The sequence below is a fragment of the Miniopterus natalensis genome, chromosome 18, assembly GCF_054644295.1.
Source record: "Miniopterus natalensis isolate mMinNat1 chromosome 18, mMinNat1.hap1, whole genome shotgun sequence".
Taxonomy (NCBI): domain Eukaryota; kingdom Metazoa; phylum Chordata; class Mammalia; order Chiroptera; family Miniopteridae; genus Miniopterus; species Miniopterus natalensis.
In genome coordinates this window covers 34,966,642-34,991,271 of record NC_142098.1, presented here as the reverse complement: position 1 = coordinate 34,991,271, position 24,630 = coordinate 34,966,642, and the positions used below count along the sequence as shown (strand labels likewise).

Below are 24,630 nucleotides of genomic sequence, written 5' to 3'. Positions count from 1 at the left end.
AAGGGCAGTAAAAAGGCAGACAAACTTGGCTATTAAGACCCCAAAACCTAAACCAACTGGGGGAAGAAGACCCTGAGAATTTTGGGGGGAAATCACTGACAAGTCAGTGAGGAGGGCAGGTGGAGGAGTAAGGCTGGGTAGATGACCCAAGACAGAGGACTGCGGTGGGGGCTGGGGGAGAGAGCAACCTCAGACTGAGACAGACAAACAGAAAAGAGGGAGGGGCCTGAGGTAGAAAAGGAACGGTTGAAGAAGTGGGAAGTAGAGACGAATAGAGGTTATCTGCCTGGGAGTCCCAGAGAGACAGGGAATGTGGGGGGTCCACAGGCAGAGGAAACTGGGGAGTCCAGAGACAAAGAGAACAGGAGAGGTTGTGGGGGTGGGGTGAGGACAGAGACAGAAAAACAAACTGGAGAAAAACTGGGAGGGAGGGCCTGAGACAGCCGGACAGACCGCGGTGGAGGGGTCGACCTTACCCCAACGAGAGGAAGCCTGTTGGGGGCTGACACACACTCAGGCGGAAAGGAGGCCCTCAGACAGACAGACGGACGGAAGGGAGTCGCGGGAGGAGGGTTCCACAGAGAAGGGCGGATAAGGGTTCACGCACTCCGGGACCGGACCAGGGAGAAAAGAGCGCCCCCTACCAACTCCCTTTGGTGCGAGTTCTGAGGCCCCGTCGGGGCGCAGCTGGGAGGTAGGGCCTAAGGGCCGCTAGGACCCCTGCCCACTCCCCTCCCCCTCCGCCTGGCCCGCGCTGCCCGCTGCCGGCCCAACCACCGCCAGGGCCGGCACTCAACGTGCCCGTCGCCGCTATCCCTCCCCCACACCCCACCCCCATTCCTCCCTCCCCAGGGTCGCCAAGCTCCGCCGACGCAGGCCGGCGCGCGCCCCTACACCCTGCGGGGCTCGCGCCGGCGCCCCGACTCGAACACCCTCTCCGCCCCGCTCCCTTCCCTCCCCGCGCTCTTCTCACCGAGCTTTTTCCTCCGACCCCGGCGCCGCCGTTTGTGCCAGCCGCCCTGCGCCGCACAGCGCGCCATACCCCGCCCCCACCGCCCGCGACGCCCCGCCCCCGCCTCTCCCGGTGGGTACGTGACCGCGCCCGGACCGAGGAGACGGTGCGCAGGCGCGAGCCGCGCTGGGCGGGGCGAGGACGTTCAGAGCAGCCCCACTCGAAAACGGGGGGTGGGCCTGCGGACGCGAGGCTCACTTGCATTCTGCGCTCCGACCATGTGCGGAGAGGAGGAACGCAATTAGGAGGGGCTGAATTGGGGAAGGAGGGTATCAGAGAACATTATGCAGATATGCGGGAGGGGTATGCAAATAATGCTATTTACATGGACCTGCCCATCCCCTCAGCACCCAGAGCGCTGCGGAATGAGTAGCTCGGTCGGGAGGTGGCATGCAAATCACCGATGTCATTTACATGGACAGCCCGCCTTCTCACAGCCCAAGACTAAGGATAAGACACTGAGAAATGTCGGCTCAAGTAGTCGGGAAATTAGGCTTTTATATAACGGAGGGAAGAAGTGCAGTTGGTCCTTGAGAGGAGGAAGCTCGGACCCCTCCACCCTGTACCCTCGGGACAATTGTGGGAGTCAGAATAAAGCAACCTAGGAAAGGTATGCAGAGAAGAAATCTGCATGACAGCCTTGTGTCTTTTAAGAACCTTTTGGGCGACAGCGCCTGGGAGAATTGTGTAGATGAGGTCATTTAAATGCCCCGCCCCCCGCCTCACCTAGGCCGAGCAGAGCCTCGGGCCTTCCGGGGTTGGGTGAAAGCTGACTTGAGGGTGCTGGACCAGTTGGGAATGGCAGGGCGTGCGGCGTCCTCGGTTCACCTGGACACAGGACAACATACTGGACTCCAGTATGCACGTGAGTCCGGGTTGCACAAAGGCCCACACACAGTGCTCAGAGACAACACAGAAACGGTTCACGGTAAAACACAGGTGTATCAAAGGAGCCAAATTCACATCAAAACACAGAGACCTCAGAGGCACACATGCAAGTCAGACACTTCCTCAGGCTTTCAGGCATCAGACATGTATAGGTATCACCCACAGGCCTGAGTTCTTACGTTGTTTGGTGTCCCAAACAACACCAGCCTCATGAATACAATCACACTGAGTACACAGAGTTGTCACAGTGTCACACATAAGCAGCACACATTCCTACAGATACCATCAATTATGGCACAAACAGGGATATTAGTGTTACAGATGTGGGCCTCCAGGGCACACTGTCATAACATGTACACACAGTGAGATACCCTCTATAACAGGCACCTGAGTCACGGTGTATCCGCACATCATGTCTGACCCAGAAACATGGTCCCAAACATCATGACACTTGATTCTTCCATCAGATACCTCTTCTGCCTCCCATCCCTCCCTTCCACCCCAAAATGATGGAGGCCAAGACACAGGTATAAATAGTGCTTTATGGGGGTGAGGGGGTGGGGGTAGGCCTTCAGGTAATAAATAACTCGTACTCGCAATGGCAGGGTTAGGGGAGCTGGGGCCAAATGGCCCTGGTCTCAGGCTTTGGGAACTCTTTGAGAATGGTTAGAGGTTCAAGAGGGACGGGGGTAGCCAAGACAGAGGAAGCAGCAGCAGGTACAGATTCCCCCTTCCCCCGTGGCTCAGTCTTGCCCCTCAACCAGGCCACATCAGGCCAGGGAAGGGGAGCAGGTGTCAGGGCAGCTTCTCTGAGGCCAGGGCAGGTGAGGGACTCGGCCTCTGGAGGCCTGGGTCTGGGCCCCAGCCAGAAGGACAGGGCTGGTCCTGTAGAACAGGTGAGCTGAAAGAAAAGCATGAGGTGAACTGGAAGGATCCTGGCTCTGTCCAGCTGGTGTGTCTGTCTCATTACTGGGTATCTTTCTGCCCTCCTATCTGTGTCTGTCTTTCCATACCTTTCTCTTCCTCCCAGAGTTTCTACATTGTCTGTATGACTTTCTATTTCTCATCTGCACATAATTTGTGGCAGTCTGAGGGTTTCTCCCTGTTTGCCTCAGAGAGCTGTCTCCTTGAGTCTGTAGAGAGGTAGCTCAGTGTCTAAATTTCATCTCCCTACCTCTGTATCTCTGTGTCCTTCTACAGTCCTGGATCACCCTGGCTCTAGGTCTCATTCCAGGGTTTTCCAAACTGAGGAGATACATTCAGTCAGTGGTTCTTGCTTTGCTGCAGATAGCACTGCCTGGGAACTTCCAGGAATCCTGAAATCACTTCAGAATCTCTGGATTGAGGCCCAGGTATCAGTAGCTTTTAAAGCTCTCCAGGTGATTCCAAGGTGCAGCACTGAATTAATGGGGTAGGAAATCAGTTTGGTGGGCCTTGATGTATCTTTTATTGAAAGAGAATAAAGTGGAATACATAGAAAATATTAGAGTGTGTCATATGTAATAATACTGGTCGATGAAGATACAATGCAGGTGACTGGGGAATGAGTGACAGCTAAATGGGTATGGGCTTTCTTTTTAAGGCAATGAAATGTTTTGGAACTAGACAGAGGTGGTGCACAATCTTGTGAAAGTACTAAATGCCACTGAATGACACACTTTAAAATGGCTAGATATATCTTATGTGACTATCACCTCCATTTTTTACAGAAAGAATATTAGTGCTAGGAAAACACGTGTTTTCGTTTTATATGTGTGTGACTATATAAGATCAACATATATTTCCTCCTGCAGATTGGAATCAACAAAGTTTGAAAAAGCATCAGCTTTTTATATTTGATTCCCTGACAGCAAACCCTGAAACAGACCCTGTGCTAAGCTCTGGGGTGAACAGTACACACCCAGCCATTTCTGCACAGCCAGAGTCTTTAAATGGATAAAAATTAAAAATAAACAGCCCTTGTTTATGAGTCTAGTCAGTCCCTGTTCTAAGTACTTTACATGAATTAACTTCTTATCTTCTGAACACCCACATGAGGCAGGCAGGTACTGTTACTGAGGAAACCAAGGCCCAGAAAGGTTAAATAATCTGCCCAGAGTCACCTAACTATGAAATGACAGAGTAGGAGTTTAAATGCAGGCAGCCTGGCTCTGGAGTCTGTGATCTGTCACCTCCTTTCCTTCTCAGATGGAGAAGACAAATGCTGTACAAATAATAAGTTGTGAGACCACCAGCTAGAGGGAGTGACCCTGTCTGGGATAAAGGTTCTGGCAGGAGGAGTCATGTTAGCAGAGATCAGAGGATGAGTGGGAGTTGGTGTAAGAAAGGAGGCAGAAGGACAGGCGCACCCAGCCAAGACATAGCAGATGGAAAGGCCTGGAAGGAAAAAAGAATGCTGCCCAAAGAACTCACTCTGGACTCCTCTCTCTCAAATTCCATATTCATTCATCAGGAAATCATTTTGGTTCTGCCTCCAGAGCATTTTCCCCATAGCTACTCTGGAACTGCCAGAGGCTGGGATGGGAAATGGGCATAAAGCACAGAGAGCAGGACTAGGAAGACATTCACATCCCCAGAGAGGTCGAGATGGGACCAAATCCTGTAGGATCTTGCAAGCCTTTCAAGGAGTTTGGAACACACAATGCTTCTTGAAGGACGGGGAGGAGGTTGGCAAGGAAGAGAGGGAAGGAACAGTGTTCCTGGCAGAAGGAACAGAATGAACAAAGACCCAGAGAAATAGAAAGAACTTCGGCGTGGCTGCAGTGGCCTGAGAGGTGGGGAGAGATGCAAGTTGAGGCAAATGAGGCTGACAGAGGCCACCTCTGCAGTCCAACATCAGGCTGAGGAGCCTCACTGTGTCCCATCGACCCTGGTAGCCATGAATGGTTTTACAGGAGGGACAGGATCAGATGTGCTTTAGAAAGACCCAGTGGCTACATCAAGAGGGGACAAGACTGGAGACAGAGACTAGGGAGGATATAGAACCTATCCACACCTCAGCACCTCCTCTGTCCCCACCATGGTCTTGTCCACCATCATCTCTCATCTTGACTTTGCAGCAGCCTCTGCACTGGTCTCCCAGCAACCACCCCTGCCTTCCCCAAGTCTCCCACTATATGCAGTCAGAGGGACCTGTGAACACCCGAATCACATCCCATCCCTCCTCTGCTCAGAGCCCTCCTATGGCTCCCCTTCCACCCAGCGTATAAGCCAGAGTCCTCCCAGTGGTTCACAAGACCCTGACTGATCTGCTTCCCTCCACTCCTGACCTCACCTCCTGCTGTTGCATCCCCTCAACACACACATGCGCACACACAGACTCCACTCCAGCCGTATTAGCCTCCTTGGTCTTCACCCACATGAAGCATGATCCTGCCTCAAGGCCTTTGCACAGGCTGTTCTGCCTGGAACACTCTTCCCCCAGGTCCCCATATGACCTCCTCCCTTACTTCCTTTGAGTCTTTGCTCAAATATTACCTTCTCAGTGGGCCTCGTCATCCTGTTCAAAATTCCATTCCTCCCCCCAACCCTCTTCCCTGCCCTGGATAGCTTTTATCTCCCTAATGACTATATACAGTGGTGCCTCAGTTTTCAAACGTGGTCCGCTCCGGAAGACCGTTCAAGTTCTGAAATGTTCGAAAACCAAGGGATCAACAGCCGACAGTGGAGCCTCAGGATCTTGCCCTCAGTGGAAGCCGCGTGGCATGTTCGACTTCAGAGGCGTGTTCGAAACCTGAAGCATTTCCTTCTGGTTTTATGGCATTCATAAACCGAAATGTTCGTCAACGGAGACGTTCGAAAACTGAGGTAACACTGTAGTTTACTTATGTGTCTTGTTTATTGTCTGTCTCCTCCATGAAGGCAGGGATTTGTGTCTGTTTCACCAGTGACTTGAACAGGGCCTGGCACACAGGAGATGCTCAATGAACACTTGATGAATTACGAATGGGAGGGTCAGAGATCCAGGGCAGGGAGCTGGCAGTGGGATAGAAAGGACTTCCCCATGGCCAGGAAGATGGATCCTTTAACTCAAGTGTTCTTGTCTTTTTCTTTCTCCATGTTTCTCTTGTTACCTTTCCTTTTCTGTGTGTCTGTCTCTGTTCCATACTTCCCCTTGCCAGGAGACCAACCCTGCAGTCCCTGAGTCCCCAGTATCCCACCTGGCTCCGCAGGTCTCAGCAGCCGCAGGGCTGAGGCGCCACGGCCTGGGCACTCCGAGGCTGCCGCAGCTGGCGAAGGGAAGCATCACCGTACTGAATGCCTGAGCCCATCCTCTCAGGGTCGAGCTCACCTAGGGGTGAGGGGAGAGATCAGACTGGGTCCCTTGGAAACCTGTGGCCCCTGCCTTCCACTCCCACAGGTCAGTCCGGGTCTCACCCGAGTCGATCTTGTTCAGGATGGTGCGGGCGCACTTCAGGAAAGCCTCCTCCACGTTCTCCCCCGTGAGAGCACTGGTTTCCAGGAACATTAGCTCTGGGGGCAGATGCTCAAAAGGTCAGGGCCTGTCAGTCCCCACCCCCCACTCAGACCCTGACCTGCTGCCTCTCACTCTGTTCCTCAAATGTGCCACCTTTGCCCTCACTCCCAGCCTTTGTACATACCATTCCCTTTCCATGAATGCCCTTCTCCCCAGGCACCCGCCTAGCTTTCCCTTCAGAGCTCAGTTCACAAATCTCCTCCTCCAGAAAGTCCTCCCTGACCTCCCAGGAAGGGTCCAGTGCCCCCTCTGGGCTTCCATGCGCCCCTGTGTCTCCCCAGCCTGGCCCTGACCCTTCTGGGCTGTCACTGTCTGGAAATGGGCCTGCCTGCCCACTTACCCTACACTGGACTGGGAGCTGGGCCCAAGGCTGTCTTCATCACCGTCTCCCCAGCACCATCTAGCAAGGCCCAGGTCCACCACAGTGCACCCATCAGTCATGTGACAAAGCCTCACAGTAAATTAAGGGCCAGAATTGAAACCCACATCTTTCTCATGGCAAAGCCTCCTCTAAACTTGGAAGTTAAAGACTGGAAGAATGGGGACAGTCGCTAAGCCAGCAGATGTTTGGCCAACACGATATTTTCAAATGGGTTTGTACTTGCATACCTTTTAACATGGCTGTCAGTCTTGTCCACTCCGCTAATGCCAGTGCCTGCTAACATGGGGTCAACCTCGACCTATCTCCTTTAATCATAAAGCGTGCCTGACCCCTAGGGCCATTGGAGTTTGCAGTTGCTACCTTTCACCAATGCCCTGTGCCCTCGCCATTACGGTTGAAACCTTCTGAGCAGCCAACATTATCAAGTGCCTGCTCCATCCAGGCGGTGCTGAAGTCTTTCCATGATCCGTGCCCCTTAACCATCACGCGGGATGTGAGTCAGAAACACTGTGAGCCCCACTTTCTAGATGAAGAAACAGAGGACCAGAGCAGTCACATGGTCCGCATATGGCAACACTCGGATTTGAACTCAGACCTCTCTAAACCTCCACATTCACCTGCTGGGCACAGCCATAGAGAGCCAGGAGGCCCACGGCCCCAGTGGACTGCCCCCCCACCCCCACCACCCACCCTACGGCTCTCACCGTTCTCCTGGGCAAAGCGGGAGGCCTCCAGGAAAGTGACCTCGCGCTCGGGGTCCAGGTCCTTCTTGTTGCCACAGAGGATGACCACGATGTTGGGGCTGGCCAGTGTGCGGGCGTCTGTCAGCCAGGCAGCCAGCGAGTTATAAGTCTCCCGGCTGTGGAGGAGGGAAAAAAACAGAGGGAGCGCAGGAGAGGGGCTGTCCAGATCCCACCCCATCCATTTCGTACACCCACCTGGTGATGTCGTACACCAGCAAGGCTCCAGCCGCCCCTCGGTAGTAACTCCGAGTCACCGACCTATGGGGCAAGGGGGATCCAGTCACCCCAGAGGCTGGGGTCTGCCCCAAGACTGCCCCCCTCTGTGGAGACTGGTGGTTCGGAGGCCCTCCCTTCACTGCTGGCCCTTACCCCAAACCCTGACATGATCTAGTCTCACTACAATGCCTCTCTGTCTCGAAATCTGTCTCCCTCCATTTCTATCTCACTTAGCTCTCTGTCTGCCTCTAAGTCTCTCTGTCTTTGACTCTCTGTATCCCTGTCTTTCTGTATTTCTTCACTGGCCTGTGTCTTTCTCTCCCTCCCTTATGTGTATGTGTCTTTAAATCTCTATTTCTCTCTGGCTCGCTCATGCCCACTCTTGCTTTATCATTCATTCATTCATTCATTCATTCATTCATTCATTCATTCATTCAACATTTTCTGTATCTCCCCTTTGCCCAGTCCTGGCCAAATGCTATGCAAATACATCTGCTTGTACCTCTCGTGCTGTGTCTGGGGGAGGCCCCCTTCCCAGTGTGGCTAACTGTCTGCATCTCCCTGTGTCACCAGTCTGGGTCCCTCTAGAACTCATGCAATCATTTCACAAGCATATATTGAGCACTTACTGCAAACCCAGTTCATAACACACACCTGCTTTTCCTTTGCCCTCCTTCTCTGTCTCTGGCATTTATGCACCTCGCACAGTGAACTAACACACGGCTATTAACTTAGCAGCTCTTCTTCACGGACTGTATTCCCTTGTTTCTCTTCTGTCTCTTCCTCAGACTCTGGGTTTCTATGTGTCTATCACTTTCTCTGCAGACATTTCCTGAAGACATACCATGCATTGAGCCCTACTCAGGTGTCTCTCCCACCAACACAGAGAAGTTTCTCCATCTCTCTGCTACACCTGGCCATTCTCCCTGTCTGTTCTGTCTCATCTCCCTTATCTTTTCTCTCTGTCTCTCTCTCTTCCTCTCTCCTTCTCTGAGTGTATCTCTTTCAAGTATCCCCTTCTCTTTCTGTTTTAGTCGCTCTCTTTCCATCTCTACCGTCTCACACCCACCCCAAATGTGTCTTTCTCTTCATGCTTAGTCTCTCCCTGAGCACAAGTCTCCATCCCTCCAGCCACATGGGTCTAACCACCATAGTCTCTCTACGGCCTGTTGATCTCTCCCTGGCTCTCTCACCCTTTATTATGCTTCTTTCTCAGTCTCTTTTTCTCTCACTGTCTCTGTCACCCTCTCTCCAGGACTCCATCTCTCTTTGGCTGTATGTACCTGCTACTCAGTCTCTGTCTCTCTCCCTCTGCCTTGCCTGCCCTCTCAGTGTCTCCATGCTCCTATCTTTGTATCTCCAAGTATCTCTGCACACCTCTCTCTCCCATTTTCTCTCCTCTCTCCTCCCTCCCCAGCCCTCTCTCTCCTTTGGAGCCCAGCCCACTTACCGAAACCGTTCCTGGCCAGCTGTGTCCCAAATCTGTAGTTTCACAGTCTTCCCACCCACGTTAACTACCCGAGATCCGAATTCCACTCCGATCGTGTGGTTGGAGTCCTGTTTGACTGGGAGCAGTGGGAGGGCGAAAAGAGGCAGTACAGGGCCTCAGAGGATTCCTTGTCCTCCAAGGCCCCCTCAACCTGTACAAAACCATTCTCATTGCTGGGGCAACTGAGGCTCCAGTTGGAACTAGCAAAGAGCATCACCATGGCAAGGACCAGGAAGCCAGCACTGGAGTTGTACCTATGGCCAGCCCTGCCCCTGCCCACCTGCCCCATGCCATGCCCATGCCACCATTCAGTGCTCCCAGGACCACTCCCAGACACTCACATTTATTCTCAATGAACTGATGAAGAAGACATGATTTTCCAGTTCCTGCACTGCCAATCACCAGGAATTTGAAGAGGAAGTCTGAGCAGATGGAGCCAAAATCAGGAAAATCCAGTGAAGAGAAGGATACAGGAAAAAATATGGAAACCAAGAAGCCATCACAGTTACAGGGAAAGAAATAGACACAAGCAGAGCAATGGGTAACAACGGTAACAGATAATTCTTATAAAATGCTTACCATGTACCAGGCACAGTTCTAAAGTTCTTTACCTACATCAACAGCTCACTTAATCCTCAGGAAAACTCTATGTGGAAGGTGTGCTAATAATTAACCCCATTTCCAGATGAGGAAACTGAGACCAGAAAGGTTAACTGACTTGCCCAAGGCCCCACAGCTAGGCAAAGCTGGGATTCAAACCCAGGCTACCTGGTCTCTTTTATCAAGGACTACAATCTTGCCCTTGCGCCTCACAACTTCACCTCCTACCACTCTGACTCATTAACTCCACTCTAGCCTCTGGTTTTCAGTCTACTCCTTGAAGATGACAAGCTGTTTGCCACCTCAGGATCTTTGCACCGTTCCCTAGGCTTTTCTCTGTTGAATAAATGCAGCTTCCTCTGACTCCTAAACCAGTGCTCTTTCTACTGCACCCTGTCCTCCCACCTCCAATCTATCCACTCTGACTTTCCAATTCTAAGTCCCTTCTTCCTCTTCCTCTACCCAAGGCCCCACCTCTTGTCACTAGGCCCACCCCATAATTCAAGGACAACTCATCCCCAACCCCATTCGAGACCTCTCAAGCCAGAGCAGTCCCAGGGTCGAGAGCATCCCTCAGGCAACCCTTAGTTCATCAAACTCGACCCCTGCCATTCAAGCCAGCCCCTCCCCATCCATCTTAAGGCCCACCCTCTCCCTCAATGCCTACCCTGATCCATCATGACTGGCTCCTTCAAATCCCGCCTCAAGCTATTAAACTCACAACCAGACCCTCAGGCCCCGCCCAAATCGATTAAGCTCAGCCTCAGACACACTAAACCCCTCCCAGCATCCACTAGGCCCTGCCCCGTAATACCAGACCCCGCCCCCTGGCATAAAGCCCCGCCCCATTCCCACAGGCCGCATCCTACCTGGGCCCAGACCCCAGACCCCAGCTTCCCCCCACTATCCTCACCGTAGGTCTCGGCCATGACTTGGTCGCGGCCGCTTAGGGCCGCAATATGGCGCCCCGGCCGCGCCTGCTCCTCGGCTGGCAGCCGCTCCACTCCGGCTGCAGCCCCGGCTCCTTCCTACTCCAGCGGCTCAGCGCCGCCACTTCCGCCTCCACCCGCCTCCGGTGCGACCCGCTAAGGGCTGCGGAATACCCGGCCACTCTCCTCAAAGGCAGGGATTGGCGGACTCGGCAATCAGGGGGCGGGGCAAAGTGCGCGGATTGGCGGAGTGAGAGAGGACGAGTCGAAAAAGGTGGGACCAAGACAAGCGATTGGCTGAGCAAGTGGCAAGGGGCGGGGCAGAAGTGCTTGGCCCGCAGAGAAACGGATTTGGTCAGGAGGGGGCAGAGTCGAGACTCCACATTGGGTACTAGCGGACTTGGGGACGGGGATATGGATGCAAAGAAGGGGGTATGGCAGGATTGATAAAAGAGCCTAGTGAGTGCAATTTCTGATTTCAAGGCAGGATGGATGAAAATTGGGGGATACGCACAGGTTAACAACCTCCCTCCTCCCTTTGCAGATAACCTTCCAAGAAAACCTCTGCTCTGCGATTTATGTCTTCCTCATGATCCAACTGGCTCTTTCCCAATAGTTTCACTTCCTTCCATTGGTCTAGAGGACACTACAATCCCCTATTGGGCTGTTCAGATTCTGTGCGATATCTAACTTTAGGAGCCCACCTCCGGTACCCAGATTGGAGCAAAGGGCTGTCAGTGAAGGTCTGCCTAGCAACCACTGACGTTACCGCAGTTGTAGGTTGATTGGCTAGATTCAGGAACCTGGGTACCCATTTCCTTTAGAGATCCCCACCACAAAGACCACGGAGACTCGCAGTTTGCACTAGGCTGATGTATTTGCATAAAGCCGGGAGTAAAAAAAAACCAAAAACGCAGGGACAGCGGTAGGCTGAGCTCACTGGCAGTAGAAATCCCATTTCTGGAAAAGAGAAAGGGAAAACAGTGGGGACAAAACCATTGGTCACACCACAAAGGATCTAGTGGTTTTAGCACAGGCTGCAGCTTCAGGGGTCAGATTTGGCCACACAAGTACAATACAAAATAGCCCAGAGCCCTGTAATCTTGCACCTCTCAACGGCAACAGGACTTAGAAATCATGCCTCGTTTTGCAAATGAGAAAACTAAGGCAGAAAACTTGTCCCAATGCACACAGCTAGGCTGCCGGGAAGCCAAAGGTAGAAGGCTCTTTGCCCATTATCAAAACCCAAGGGTCCTCCCTCCAGGTCCCTGCCAGCCCCAACACACTCACATCTGTCTTCACATCGATTTTGCCAGGTTTCAGAGTCTGGTCCTCCCGTACAATGCTACTGGGGAAAAAGCCCAGGCGAGCAGCCAGGTCTCCATAGTAATCTCCCTGAACCTGGGGAAAAGGGGTTAAAAGCCTGGGTCTGGGAAGATGGTAAGCTCACACCTGCTGAAGATCTTTGCACTAGCTCTTCTCCCTGATGTCCACATAGCTGGCTCCATCCTTGTCAATCAGATCTCAGCTTAAAGTCACCTGTTCGGAGGCCTCCCTGATCATCTGATATACTTACCCAGTCATTCATACTAATTTTCAAAGAAGCACATTTGCTGATACCTTTGATGGCTTGTCTTCTTCCATTAGAATAAAAGGGATTATCTGCTATTGTATCTTCAGTATCTAGAACAGAACTTGGCACCACAGGGGGTTCTCTATAATTATTGCTAAACAAAGTAAAAATAGATCATAATAGCCCCCCAAAACTATTTCAGTTCACCCCCTTAAATTTCCCCTTTATGTGGAAAATTAGTGTGCACTCCCATGCCAGTCCCATACCCCTTCCTCTTCTATTCTCCCAAGACTCACGCTGCCTCCCCAGAAGAGCCGACCCCGGCCCTTCAGCTTGGAGAAGACATACACAACTTGGCCCCTGTGTATGGTCAGGAAACGGCAGTCAGGCGCTACGTAGTCCTGAAGGGCCACAGCCATGGAGATGGGGTCTGAGAAGGAATAGAAGGGAATGACAGCACCCTCCTCTCCGGCTGGCAATCCAAGCCCCCCACTCCTCCACCCCCACCCCAACTCTTACGGCTGCATTCCTCATCAGCACACAGCTTCCGGTCAGCGAGCTTGGGCATGGGGCGGCCCCCAAAAGTGGGCCCTGGGAAGGCAGACAGCAAGATGATGACACCGAGGAACACCCTGGACCAAGCCATCATGGACTATGAGCAGGAGAGTGACTAAGGGGGGAATGGGGTCTCCAATTTCCTCCTGTCCTCCCTCTCTACAGCAGTACAAGGAAACCTGTGTTCTCAGTCTTGTCCCCGCCCCAAACCACCTAGAGACTGCTGCCCAGCCAGAACCATTTCAAGGACAGGGTGAGGGCTGACCACCCAAGGAAATGCCCAGACAGACCCAAAGCTACCCAGGCCACTCCAAGTGACAGCTACCCCCTCAGCAATCAGAGACCCAGACAGGCAGGCTGGGATATTCAATTCCATCTTCTCCAGTCGGCTTGGGTACCTGGCTTGGAATTTCCTGTGCTGAGGGAACAGGCGGCCCTTTGATTGCCAGGAATAGCACCAGCACTTAAGTACTGAGTGAATATTTCACGTTGGACTTTAGGGTAGGTGATACCCTGCCGTGACCACTATTTATCCTCACCAGTCACTCCCTGACTGACCTGGGCTAAGCTATAGTCTCCTTTTGGAGCCTCACCTTTCTCATCTGTAAAATAGGGATAATAAAAACTAATAGTTATTTACAGAGCACTCACCATTTTATTTTTATTAACTCAAATGAATACTCTGCATCACCTCAAGAGGGGCTACCATAACCCCATTTTGTGTGGAAATGGAAGCACAGAGCCTTAAGAAAGTTGCCCACAAAGTTATAGAGCCAGGAAATGCAGGGGCTAGATTTTGGCTCCAGGCCCACACTGAGCTTGGGAGTTCGGTTGCCCAAGGTTAGAAAAAAAAGTGGAGCCCTGGCCGATGTGGCTCAGTTGGTTGAGTGTTGTCCCATGCATCAAAAGGTCACTGGTTTGATTCCCAGTCAGGGCACATGCCAGGGTTTGGAGCTCGATCCCCAGTAGAGGGCATGAAGGAGGCAGCTGATTGATGTTTCTCTCCTCCTCCCAAATCAATAAAAACTTATTTTTATAAAATAAAGTGGAGGATTTGAAGTCTCACCTCTAAACTGTAATTCAAATAGAGAGCCACATGCCAAGATCATCCCCCTGAGCATCCACCTCTTTCCCCAGGCACTCTCACCTCTGGGATGGCAAGTCCAAAAATTGTTTAGGGGGGAAGTGGGTGCACACACACAGGCTACGGGTGAATTCATCGGGGGCACACAAATCACCCCACATACCCAATGACCAGTACCACGAGAATGTTAAACAGTTCTACTCAAATGGCAACCCCTGTAAGGAGCTTTCCAGCTTGCCCAGTCAGTTCCCCAGCCTTACCCTCTCATTGCTTCATGACATCATTTTTGCTGGTACGCAGTATTTGAAATCAGCTCGTCTATTTTATTCACCACTGTATATCCTATGCCAAGAACAGTATTTAGCACATAAAAGGTACTCAGCAAGTATCCGCTGAATTTATTGAGTGCTTACTAAGTGCCTGGCAGTGGGGGGAGTGCTGGGGGAGGGGAGTAACAGTACAAATAATACTGCAGTATTAACACAGATTCCTCTTTACACAGGAAGAAAATGACTCTCAGAGTGGGTGGAGGAACACCTAGGGAGTCCTCCATGCAGACAGCAGAGGCTAAGATCTGCTGACCACAGAACCAGTGTGGTGGGCAAGATGTTTCCACTTGCCATCTGCAATAACACCATATCTTGTAGTAAAGGGGGCAATCCCTTTCTCCTGCCAATTTTTCAGATCTTACAGGGAGAAAATCTGCATTTGGTGCTACAAGTCTCATCACTTCACCGATATTCCTCTTTAATGGAAAGAGCAAAGCAGAGAAAGGCTTAGGCTTAGCCTTGGCAGGAAAAAATATACAGAGAAAGCAACACCATGTCTTACTGCATTTATTTTTGTGGTTAATTTCCTGCTTGTGGCAAATAATCTCATTTTCCCATCTATATGGTATGAGAAAGGGTCTGAGGCAATACCTTTTTTTCAATCAATATAAAATTCTCCAGGTTAGGTGTGTGACAGAGGTTAAGGAAGGTCCCCTATACTATCTTCCCTTATCCACAGCTTCAGCTGAAAACATGAGTCCCCTGCAGAGTCCCCTGCAGATAGGGCACTGGAGAGGAATTTGGGTCTCCTGGCTGGCAACGGCTGGCCAGCAAGGGAGGTCAGCTGTGTTTGTACCAGCATCTGGTTGGTAGCTTCCCATTGTGATGAAGGCAGTCTGGGCCTCCTGTTAGCAGCTGTGGCATCTTCCTGAATTCTGGATTGAAGCTCCATCAGGGGTTACAAACTTGAACTCAAGTGTTTCAAGCCCAGACTCCCATTCCTACTATCCTTCCAATGATTGAATAAGCACTCAATTCCCTCCTTTCTTCCTGAAGTACCCGGAGTGGTTACTGTGGGCCTGTTGCTATAACAGAAGGCACTTTTGTGAAGATTAGAAAAAGGCAAAGAAAAACTTCTTAACACCCCATCATGTTAGAGAATTAGTGGTCTACAAAGTGAACAGTGTGCCATTACAGGCCGCATCCTTGTGCAGTGTAGAACCCGTCCAACTGTACATGGCAGGCTGGGTTTCAACTTCCTGCACTGGATGCTGATTGAGACAAAACAGAAATCTGCCAAAGTAGTAAAGATGACTTCAGCTTAGACAATATTACTACATACTCTGCCTTCCCAAGGTTGCAAATGAGAGGTCCAAAAATTAATTCAGGCTACTCTGATATGCAGAAAAGGGAACCACAGAGGACAAGAAAATACAAACAACAAATCCTTGTAGAAAATCAAACATCAAAAAACACTTTAATTCCAGCCTAACAGCGCCAGGTGCAATGTCTGGGGCCAGACTCTGGGTACAATGCTGTGTGACCACTCACTCACAAATGCGGCTCCAAGAAGGCCCCCGAGGGGGACTTACCTTCAGGGGGCCAAGCCAAGGGGAAGAGGGGAGGCCCCCAAACCAGGGGTAGGGGCAGGCATGGGGAAAAGGCGCTACTTCTTGGCAAAGGAGATCTTCATTGCATTGTTCTGGGTGATCTTGAAGCCCTGTAGGGCGTCACGAGCGGCCCCTGCCTGAACCTCATTGTCAAACTCCACAAAGGCAATGTCATGCCGCCCTGGGACCAGCCGGACCTCCTTGAAGCCAGGGAACCTGCGAGAAGGAGAAAGACCTCAGGGATCCAGAAGAGAAAACATAAAGAGGAGCACCCAGTGCAGAGCCCCAGTTCCTACTTCACAGATGTGAAATGCCCAGGATGCTAAAATCACCACCGTCTTTAGCCGGACAGTAGTTTTGTATGCTGGACGCTCCACTGTGCTGTCGGCCTCAGGAGGAAAAGCAAGGGGGACAGAGGAGGCTCCTTCTGAAGGAAGCAGCACTAAGAGCATCTGAATCGAGATGAGTGGAGAACCACCCCAATAAACACATACAAGCAGAGCCAGCAGGTGATGGCACACCCCCAACCTTTGCTAAGCAGTGACATGTTATCCGGTGCAATGGCCATAAGGTCTACATGCCACCAGCACGGCAAGGGGCTCAAACCCCCCCACTGCCCACACTTGCTGTTTGAACGTGCTGATTTTTGCCAGTCTGGCCAGTGTTCAATGACGTCTCACTCTTCTTTTCCACATACCTTATATCCGACAGACCAGAAAGCTGAGGCCCAGAGCCTCTCCACCCCTACCCCCATGAAGGCAGATGGCACACATGCTCTGGCCACTGTTGACCCCCAGCCTTGTTATCATCACACCCCACAGGCTATGGGCCTGACCTCAGCCTCCTCCTCTCCTGCCTCCAGTCGCTGTCCCACCTACAAAGCCTAAGCAGGCGCAGAATTCTGAGGCCTGTCCTGATGGTGCCACCCCCTGGCCATCACCCTCCAGCCCCTGCCCAGCCACAGGCTCACTTACTGGTTGAAAAGCATGGACAGCATGAGCTCATTGGTCTCCTCTGGCAGGTTGGTAAGGAACAAGATGTGATTTGGTGGGTTTTCTGAAAGCTGTGGGGAAGGGACAGGAGCCCATGAGTCTAGTGGGGGATCTGCTGCCCTCCTGCTCTCCACCCCCCACCTTGCTTGAATCCTTTCTAGCCCTTCACCCTGTGTTGCTGCCTGTCTACCCCACTTTGCCCCCTCTAGACTGTGAGCCACATGAGAGCACTGCTATATCCAGAAGCAAGTACTCCGCAGATCATCGAATGTGAATCCAGGTGCTAGCCACTGCTCCTGTCTCGCTCGGACCTTCAAAGCTTCTCCAACAAACATGCCAACCCCTTGCTGCCCCGGGGCCTCACCCTCATCTCCAATAGCACTCCTCAGGGAGGCCTGCCCAGACCACCCAACCTAAAACAGCACCCCCACCAGTCCCCTTCAATTCCCAAGTTCCGACTATTTATATGAGACCCCAGAAAGACTAGACACTTACAGGCTGAGCAGGTGGCATCTGGCCAGGCATAAGCTGCTGTGGGGGCATGGCTCCCGGTGGGATCTGGCCAGGTGCGAGACCTGGAGGTGGGATCATGCCAGGGGGTGGCATGTAGGGAGGCTGGCCAGGCATGTGGTGCATGATGCGGGGCGCCTGAGTCATTGGTGGCATGCCCTGCGGAGAGAGGGAGGGGTGGACTGAGTGGGGCGGCTGATAAGTAGGAGGAAACTTGCTTTCAATGTCACTAGGAGGCACACAGGAGAAACGGTTGCTAGAAAAGGTATGAGACACAGGGAGAAAGGCCCAGACTTGGGAATAGGTAAAAAAGGCACCCAAAGAGACAAAGGACACCAAGAGAAACAGCGGGAGCAAAACAGACCCAGGGTCAAGGGGGACATCAAAACAGAAAATTAACAAATTATTTTCTAATAGAAAAAAAATTTGTTTATAGATAACTTTGTTGATAGATATATGAGTGGGAGGAGAAACAGGAAAAATTTCAAAATATTAACAAGTGTTAACTAAAAGAAGTGCAAATAAGTGCTATAATGAGAATGCTATACTTTGGCTTTTAAAAATAAACTTTAAGGAAAAACCAAAGAAATAGATCCAGAGACTACAGAGGAAAAAGAAACAATGGAAGGCAAAGGTGAACAGAGAAGGTCAAGGCAGGCACAGAAAGAAACAAAGAGGGGTGGCAGCGAGGCTAAGAAACAAGACAGCCTGATGACACAGCACATGCACTGAGGGGACAGGGCTGCTGGAGCAGGAATCACACCTTGACAGAGGTGGACAAAGCTGGACACAGAAGAGGGGACAAGGGAAGAGTGGAGAAGGTGGATACTAACCCAGACACCATTCCTGATGCCAGAGTGAGTTGGCATCAGTGCATGTAGGACAAATACCGTGTGACCCACCAGAAAAGCTCACATGGAGACCTGAAGGCCTACAGTAGGTGCAATTCATCCATCTTTTCTTTCATACTATATGCTTCTGCATCCTGTTTAGAAAACAGGATGCTCCTATTTTTCATGCCCTCACTAAGGTCATGAAGGCATTTTCCTGTTTTCTTTTAGAACCTTTATTTTAGCTGTCACATTTGAATATATGATTCATCTCAAATTAACTTATATCTAGTTGAGGTAGAGCTGAATTTTTCCCTTACAGATATCCAATTGGTCCAGCATCATTTACTAGGAAAAAAAATCCCCTCACCACTGGACTGCAGCGTTAGCTTCATCCTATGTTGAGTAACCACATGTGTGGATCTGTGTCTGGACTATTCTGCCCCACTGGTCCATCTTCCTACCCTCAGGCCAATACCACACCATCTTGACCACTGCAGCAGGCCCTCCCAGCTTTATTCTCCTTGCCTACCTTGCTTTGTCTTCCCATAGACATTGTAAAACAGGCTGTCAGTGTCCCAAAAATTCCTGTTGGAGTTCTGATTGGAATCGTGTTGACTTTTAGACCAATCTGGGAAGAACTGACATCTGAACAGCAGGAAGCTCCTCTAGCCATCTGCTGAGACCACCTCTAATTTGTGTGTGTGTGTGTGTGTGTGTGTGTGTGTGTGTGTAAGGACTGCACGAGTTTTGCTGAACTGACTCCTCAGAGATATTTTTCGGTTTGAAGCCTACTTCTGGGTGGCTAGCATATAGAAATAGAGCTTATTCTTTCCCATGTTGACTTTATACCTGGCAACCTTGCTAAATTAAGTTCCCTTTTTAATCCTAACTATTGCTTACTAGCTTCCTCTGGATTTCCTAGAGAGAGCAACATCAAGGTCAAGGAGAGAGAAACCAAGAGACTGGGACACAGAGAAAGGATTCTAAGGAAGAATCTGGCAAGCAGGGAGGGGAGTGGAGACACCATCACCCAGAGACAGGCACACAACAACGTAAGGAAATGGAAGGTGTGTCTCTAAATCCCCAAGAGGAGACCCCCCCCACCCCCCAGCCAGGCTACGTAGCAGAGAAAGGCTTGGTGATGCGGGGGCCCCGGCTTACCGGCACAGGCCCCGGGACGGCCCCCACCACAGGGGCGGCTGCCCCACCCTGCACGGCCTTCTTGGCAGCTGGGGTCTCCTGGCTCTTGGGCTTCCTCTTCTCCCGCTTACGGTCTCGCTCCACAAAGGTGCCCTTCATCTTGGCAATGATATCCGAGTCGGTCTTGGCGTACTGGATGCGCTGCCAACAGAGAATCGAAGGGTTAAGAGAGTGGACTTTGGAGCCAGTTGCCTAGGTGCAAAAGCGGACCTTAGCAAGAGCTCAGTGAGTAACGTTAAGGAAATCACTGGGCTTCAACACCCTCATCTGTAAACCGGGGGCGTGCTTTCCACCTCAAAGAATGACTGTGAAGGCTACATGAGAAAGGGCTCTGAACAGTCCCTGCCACGTAGTTAGCACTCAGTTGGTGGGCTGTCAGAATTCGGAAGGGAAGACGGGACAGCCCTGAGCACAGGGCCACAGGGCCACGGGTGTAGCCCCAGGCGACAGGCAAGCCAGGCCAAGAGCACTCTGTAGGGGTTCCCAGCCACTCCCTGCATTTAGTCCGGAGCTAAACACCATTCACCCAGCCGTCTGTGGAACCTCCAGGAGCCCCGCCCTCACGCAGCTTCTTCAGAGGGGAAAAGACAGAGAGGAGTAAGATAGGAACTGCAGAAGTACTGCGAAGAATAGAAATGTTCAGATGGGGTGTCCAGGAACAGCCTCAATGAGGCGACACTGATGTAGAGACGCAAGGGAGGGAGGGAGGGAGCCTTGTGGGACATCTAGGGAAAGAGCGTTCTAGCAAAAAGAACAGCCATCAAAGTGCTAAGGTGTGCACAGGGTGTTCAAGGAACAGCAAAGAAGCCAATGTACACAAGGAAGAGGGAAGGGAAAAGGTCACAGAGGCAACAAGGACCCTGAGGACTGTGGGGAGGACTATGTCTTTTCCTGAGAAAGCCACCAGCTATGGATGTTATAAGCAGGGGAGTGTTTCATAAGGAGCAGCGTGGCGACAGTACAGCCTGTGGGGAGCAGGGGTTGAAGCAGGGAGATCTGGGGGAGGGCCACTGCCACAGTCCTGACAAGAGATGGTGGTGGCTGTGCCCAGGTGGGTGGCAGCTGGTGGGTGTCTTGAAGGCCAAATTGACAGGACTCCCTGACAAATCTCACACATGCCTGAGTGCTTGATATAGTCCAAGCAGTTACTTGGAAAGAAAAGCGGGGGAGGGTCAACACAAAAAGATTTATGGTTTTTATACCTCAAAAGCTAATTCCTAGTTGCTCTAGAAAGGTAGCTGGAAGATGTGGCAACTCTGGGCCCTAAGACCCAGAGGTGGCAAAGGACAGGAGTCAAAGCAATGGAGATGAGAGTGCTCCAGACTGCTCTGTTGCCCTGGGGGCCCACCCTCTTTTACATGACCTGCCTTCCCCACTGAGGTCACCTGTCTAGGGACCTGCAGGTACTTGGCACTTGCTGTCACCGCCCCAAGGAAAGTGGTTCAGGGAGGCACATTCCAACCAAGTCGAACTAGAAAATCTATTAAGGAACAAGGGAAAAGGCCCGAAGGACCAAAGATGTCTGCCAGCAATCTGGCAGGAATTACAGCTCATGGCAGGGGCTTCAAGCCATTCCTTACCTCCAGAGAGCAGCTCCCTTGGCCGTCCACTTGGCCTTGTGAACATCTGCAACCCAACTTCCTTTCTCTCATCCCTGGGCCCCTGCCCTGGTCCCAGACCAACCCCTCCCACCTGGGAGCCTGACCCAGCCTCTCCTTCAAAATTGGACCCTAAATTCCCTCCCTCAATCCACTCTATCCAACAGCCACCGGCATTTCCCTAAACCTTTCCATGGCTCTGCAGCACCCTGGGAGTCACATCCACTTTCAGGACAAACACTAGCCCTCCACACCCACAGTGCTCACCATGGGCTTGTCGTAGAAGGGGAATCCCTGCATGGAGCGCAGAGCATTGGTGGCACTGCTGACTTCCTTAAAGATGACAAAGGCCTGGCCCCTCATCTTCAGGCTCCGTGACACCAGGATATCCAGGATCTGGCCAAACTGGGAGAAGATGGCATACAGGGACTTCTTCAGTTCTGCAGTGTGGGGAGGAAAGATCCATGGGTGACTACAGGCCTTGGTACCATGCCTCGGTCTTAAGCTCCTGTTTTCGGAGGAAAGTGCAGCACAGAAGGGAAACACCAGCCGACTAAAAATACCCAGAATACCATGGGTCAGCAATCCCTCAAGAACCAGCAGCAACAGTAGCAGCCAAGTTGCACTAAGTGGTTGTGTGCATTCCTCTGCAAGAGGTCAACAGTAACAGTACCTACCCTGCAGGGTGGATGTGTAGGGAACACAAGTCACACAAAGGGCATATAGCAAATTCCAGCACTTCTGTTCCTTATTACTAGCACCTTGACTAGGCCTGTGCAATGTGGCTCTAGCCAACTCCTCCAACCTCATCTCTCCCCAGACTCCACCTCGCTCCAGTATTTCCAGCCATGCTAGCCTCCCAACCCCTTTCTAGCCCATCATACCAACTGTGCCTCAGGACCTTTGCACAGACTACTCCCTCTAAGGAACACCTTTCTCCTAATGCATCCATGGCTGCCACCTGATCACCCAGGTCTCAAAGGCCTTCCCTCACCACCCTGTCTAATGAAACATCTCCTCATGTCGCTCCCCCTCCTCCTGCCCTACTTGCTGTCCTTCATGGCACTTCCCTCCTCCTGATACCACCTTTATTTACTTCTTAGGAGAAGCATTTGTTCACTGAAGTATCTCCATGCTCAGTGTAGGTTCCAGCACACAAACGTCTCCAAAAATATTTGCATGAATAAAGATACCTTTGTTTTACGGGAAAAATGTCATTAAAGACTTCATTTTGGGCCTGTCGTCTCTTTTTTAAGCAAATAAAAACCTCAGATTTTTAAATAATAAAATCTCTTGATCTTACAAAACAAAACAAAAAAAAGTCACTAGATTCTCACAAACACCCCGTGAGGTAGCAATTTTGCTAACATTGAAAAAGGTTTTCAGAGAATTTGTAACTGACCCAAGGGCTCTAGGAAGACCCAGATGGGCTGGGACTGGGGCCCAAATGCATGTGAACCCAGTATCACCACACCTCACTAGCAAACTGCCTTACTTCACAGCCAGAACAGGGTACCAATCTTATACAAAGAAGGCATCTGAGCTGAAGATGCTTGGTGAAAAAGAGATGAGAGGGGGAAAAAAGAAAGTGAATGTGGGGGTGGAAGGAATATAGGGAAAGCAAAGATGCTTTGAAGCAATTAATCAAAAATTATGATAACATTTCTGGGTGTGTTTCCATCCTCCATCCCCATGAACCCAGTTTGGGCCTCAGTCCTTCCTTGGGACTCTGGGCCTCTCCCCATTTGCCCATCTGGCCCACTCCCTCCATTGCTAAGATCTTTCTTTCACAACTGAGTTCCTTGCTCGGTTCCCCACACCCTCAGAACAAAGTCCAAGGCCCCATGAGCAATCAGTGCACTGCTCATTGGAATCTTCTCCTTAAGTCACAGGCCACTAGGCCTCAGGCACACACACAGTTACTTTAGTTCCCAGAATGTCCCAGGCTCTTTTGTCCCTAGACATCTGCACATGCTGGTCCAGATTAGGAACCCTCTTCTCCCTCATTCTAACAAATACTATTTTTGACCCACAGCTGGGAATCCATGTATATGGAGGGCGGACTTAGGTTATGTGTGGATTTCCTATTGCGTGGGTGCTCAGTGCCCCTAACCAGTATTGTCCAAGGGTCAACTGTACTGCTTCCCCTACCTGGAAAGCTTCCCCAAAATACCTCCTTTTCTGTGAAACCCAATGAATCCTTTTTTCTCAGTGCCCAATGCCACCCCTGTGCTTTCCCAATCATGGCCCTGGCTACTCTGGGCTATCACTGCCCGTTAGCAGGTCTCTCATTCCCACTGGACTTGTGGCTCCATGAAGACATCAGAACTGTCCCAGTCACCAGTGTGTCCCCAGCACCAAAAAGTACAGCCTGAGCATGATGTTTTAAAAGCACATGGGTGATCTACACAGTTTATTTTGTTTAACAGCAAGTTTATTGGTAACCTCAAACTTAAACCCAGCAAGCTCCTCTATGGTTCTTCCTACAATTTTCTTGAGGTGAAAATCAGAGCTAATATTTATCCAGCCCTAACTGCTGGGTGCCATGAAAAAGCAGCACTGCATGGAGGCTTAGCTTATTTAATCCCTGAAACATCCATGCAAAGAAGGTGTCATGGTTTTGTCCAGTTCTTGAATATAGAAAAGGAGGTTACATAAAGGTGACAACTTGCTGAAGAAAATGAAAAGGTATGTCTGATGTCAAGAATCGGGTTCGCCCTGGACAGTATGGCCCAGTTGGTTGGAGTGATGTCCTTACATACACCAGAAGGTTAGGGGTTCGATTCCCAGTCAGAGCACATACAGGGTCCTGTGAGCTGAAACCCTTAAGGATGAGCAAGTGACTGGGCTAATGGGCAGAATGTAAGACTAACTGGGGGAGTGTTAAAGACGGAGGAAGCAGCACGTGCAAAGACCGAAGGGTTAAACTCTAATATTTTGCCTGGAAGAGATGGCTGAGGAAGGGAAGTGGATGCTGGGGATGAAAAAGGACCGACTCGTGCGAGATAGTTGGAGCTTGGACTCCCTCCAGAACTCACCATCCTTCTTGATCTTCTCATTGAGGTTGTTGATATAAATAGTGTGGTTAGGGCGGGCCTCGGGAACTGCCATGGAGGGAGGTGCCGCGGTAGGGCTGAAAGAATGAAAAAGGTAACTTCAGTCCTGGGTTTCTCGAAATCCTTTGTCCGAACGCGGCTAGACGGACTCCTCAGGGATCTCCCTTCCAGGAGGAAGTCAGGTTAGGCAGGAAGGAGGGAAGACGGGTGCACAGTTTGGAAAACAAAGCGATACTGGACACCACTTCTCCCGCGTGGTGAGGAAAATCTCGAGGTTTACTACGAGCCCCAGGATGCTCTACGCGACTTAATAGGCGGAGCGTAATGAATGGTGATTTCCATTGGCCCACGCGCTCACAGGGCGGACCAGGGGGAAAAACCCGGATGTACGCGCCAGTTAGTGATTTTATGGTGCCCTGGCCACGCGCAGCACGAAAAGTTTCCCCACACGAAGCGTGGGAAGACCCCGGCGCCAGACGCTCTGCCCGCCCGACGCCATGGCCGCCTGCGCCCGCGATTACTCACCAACAGAGCTACAGGTCCGGCAAGCGGCTCCAGCGGCGTTTCTGAGGGCCGAGCACGAAGCTTCCTTTACTAGCTCCGCCTTCACCGTT

The 24,630-nt window shown here is 51.3% G+C and overlaps 3 protein-coding genes across 5 annotated transcripts; all 3 read right to left on the bottom strand.

The window, feature by feature from the left end:
- Window positions 1–1,762: 1,762 nt before the first annotated feature.
- On the bottom strand, window positions 1,763–11,488 carry RAB4B (RAB4B, member RAS oncogene family). 2 transcript variants are annotated; one of them, XM_016209232.2, is made up of 8 exons: window positions 10,721–11,488; window positions 9,549–9,629; window positions 9,169–9,283; window positions 7,698–7,760; window positions 7,464–7,618; window positions 6,278–6,373; window positions 6,061–6,191; window positions 1,763–1,840 (listed from the first exon to the last, which is right to left on the bottom strand). In XM_016209232.2, exons 1-7 carry the CDS (start codon window positions 10,734–10,736, stop codon window positions 6,076–6,078), a joined length of 642 nt encoding a protein of 213 aa, XP_016064718.1. In that variant the 5' UTR covers window positions 10,737–11,488; the 3' UTR covers window positions 1,763–1,840; window positions 6,061–6,075. The 2 variants fall into 2 exon arrangements, with proteins under 2 accessions (XP_016064718.1, XP_016064717.1); XM_016209231.2 differs by lacking the exon at window positions 1,763–1,840 and adding an exon at window positions 2,456–2,801.
- Window positions 11,489–11,588: 100 nt separating this feature from the next.
- Window positions 11,589–15,356, bottom strand: MIA (MIA SH3 domain containing). Its single transcript, XM_016209233.2, has 4 exons — window positions 12,829–15,356; window positions 12,606–12,739; window positions 12,027–12,137; window positions 11,589–11,696 (listed from the first exon to the last, which is right to left on the bottom strand). The coding sequence occupies exons 1-4, from the start codon at window positions 12,956–12,958 to the stop codon at window positions 11,673–11,675; spliced, it is 399 nt and encodes a 132-aa protein (XP_016064719.1). The 5' UTR covers window positions 12,959–15,356; the 3' UTR covers window positions 11,589–11,672.
- Window positions 15,357–15,662: 306 nt separating this feature from the next.
- On the bottom strand, window positions 15,663–24,619 carry SNRPA (small nuclear ribonucleoprotein polypeptide A). 2 transcript variants are annotated; one of them, XM_016209227.2, is made up of 7 exons: window positions 24,542–24,619; window positions 23,999–24,093; window positions 21,228–21,400; window positions 19,324–19,503; window positions 17,315–17,488; window positions 16,802–16,890; window positions 15,663–16,043 (listed from the first exon to the last, which is right to left on the bottom strand). In XM_016209227.2, exons 2-7 carry the CDS (start codon window positions 24,069–24,071, stop codon window positions 15,884–15,886), a joined length of 849 nt encoding a protein of 282 aa, XP_016064713.1. In that variant the 5' UTR covers window positions 24,072–24,093; window positions 24,542–24,619; the 3' UTR covers window positions 15,663–15,883. The 2 variants fall into 2 exon arrangements, with proteins under 2 accessions (XP_016064713.1, XP_016064714.1); XM_016209228.2 differs by lacking the exon at window positions 24,542–24,619 and having other exon boundaries at window positions 23,999–24,271.
- Between the last annotated feature and the right edge of the window lie 11 nt (window positions 24,620–24,630).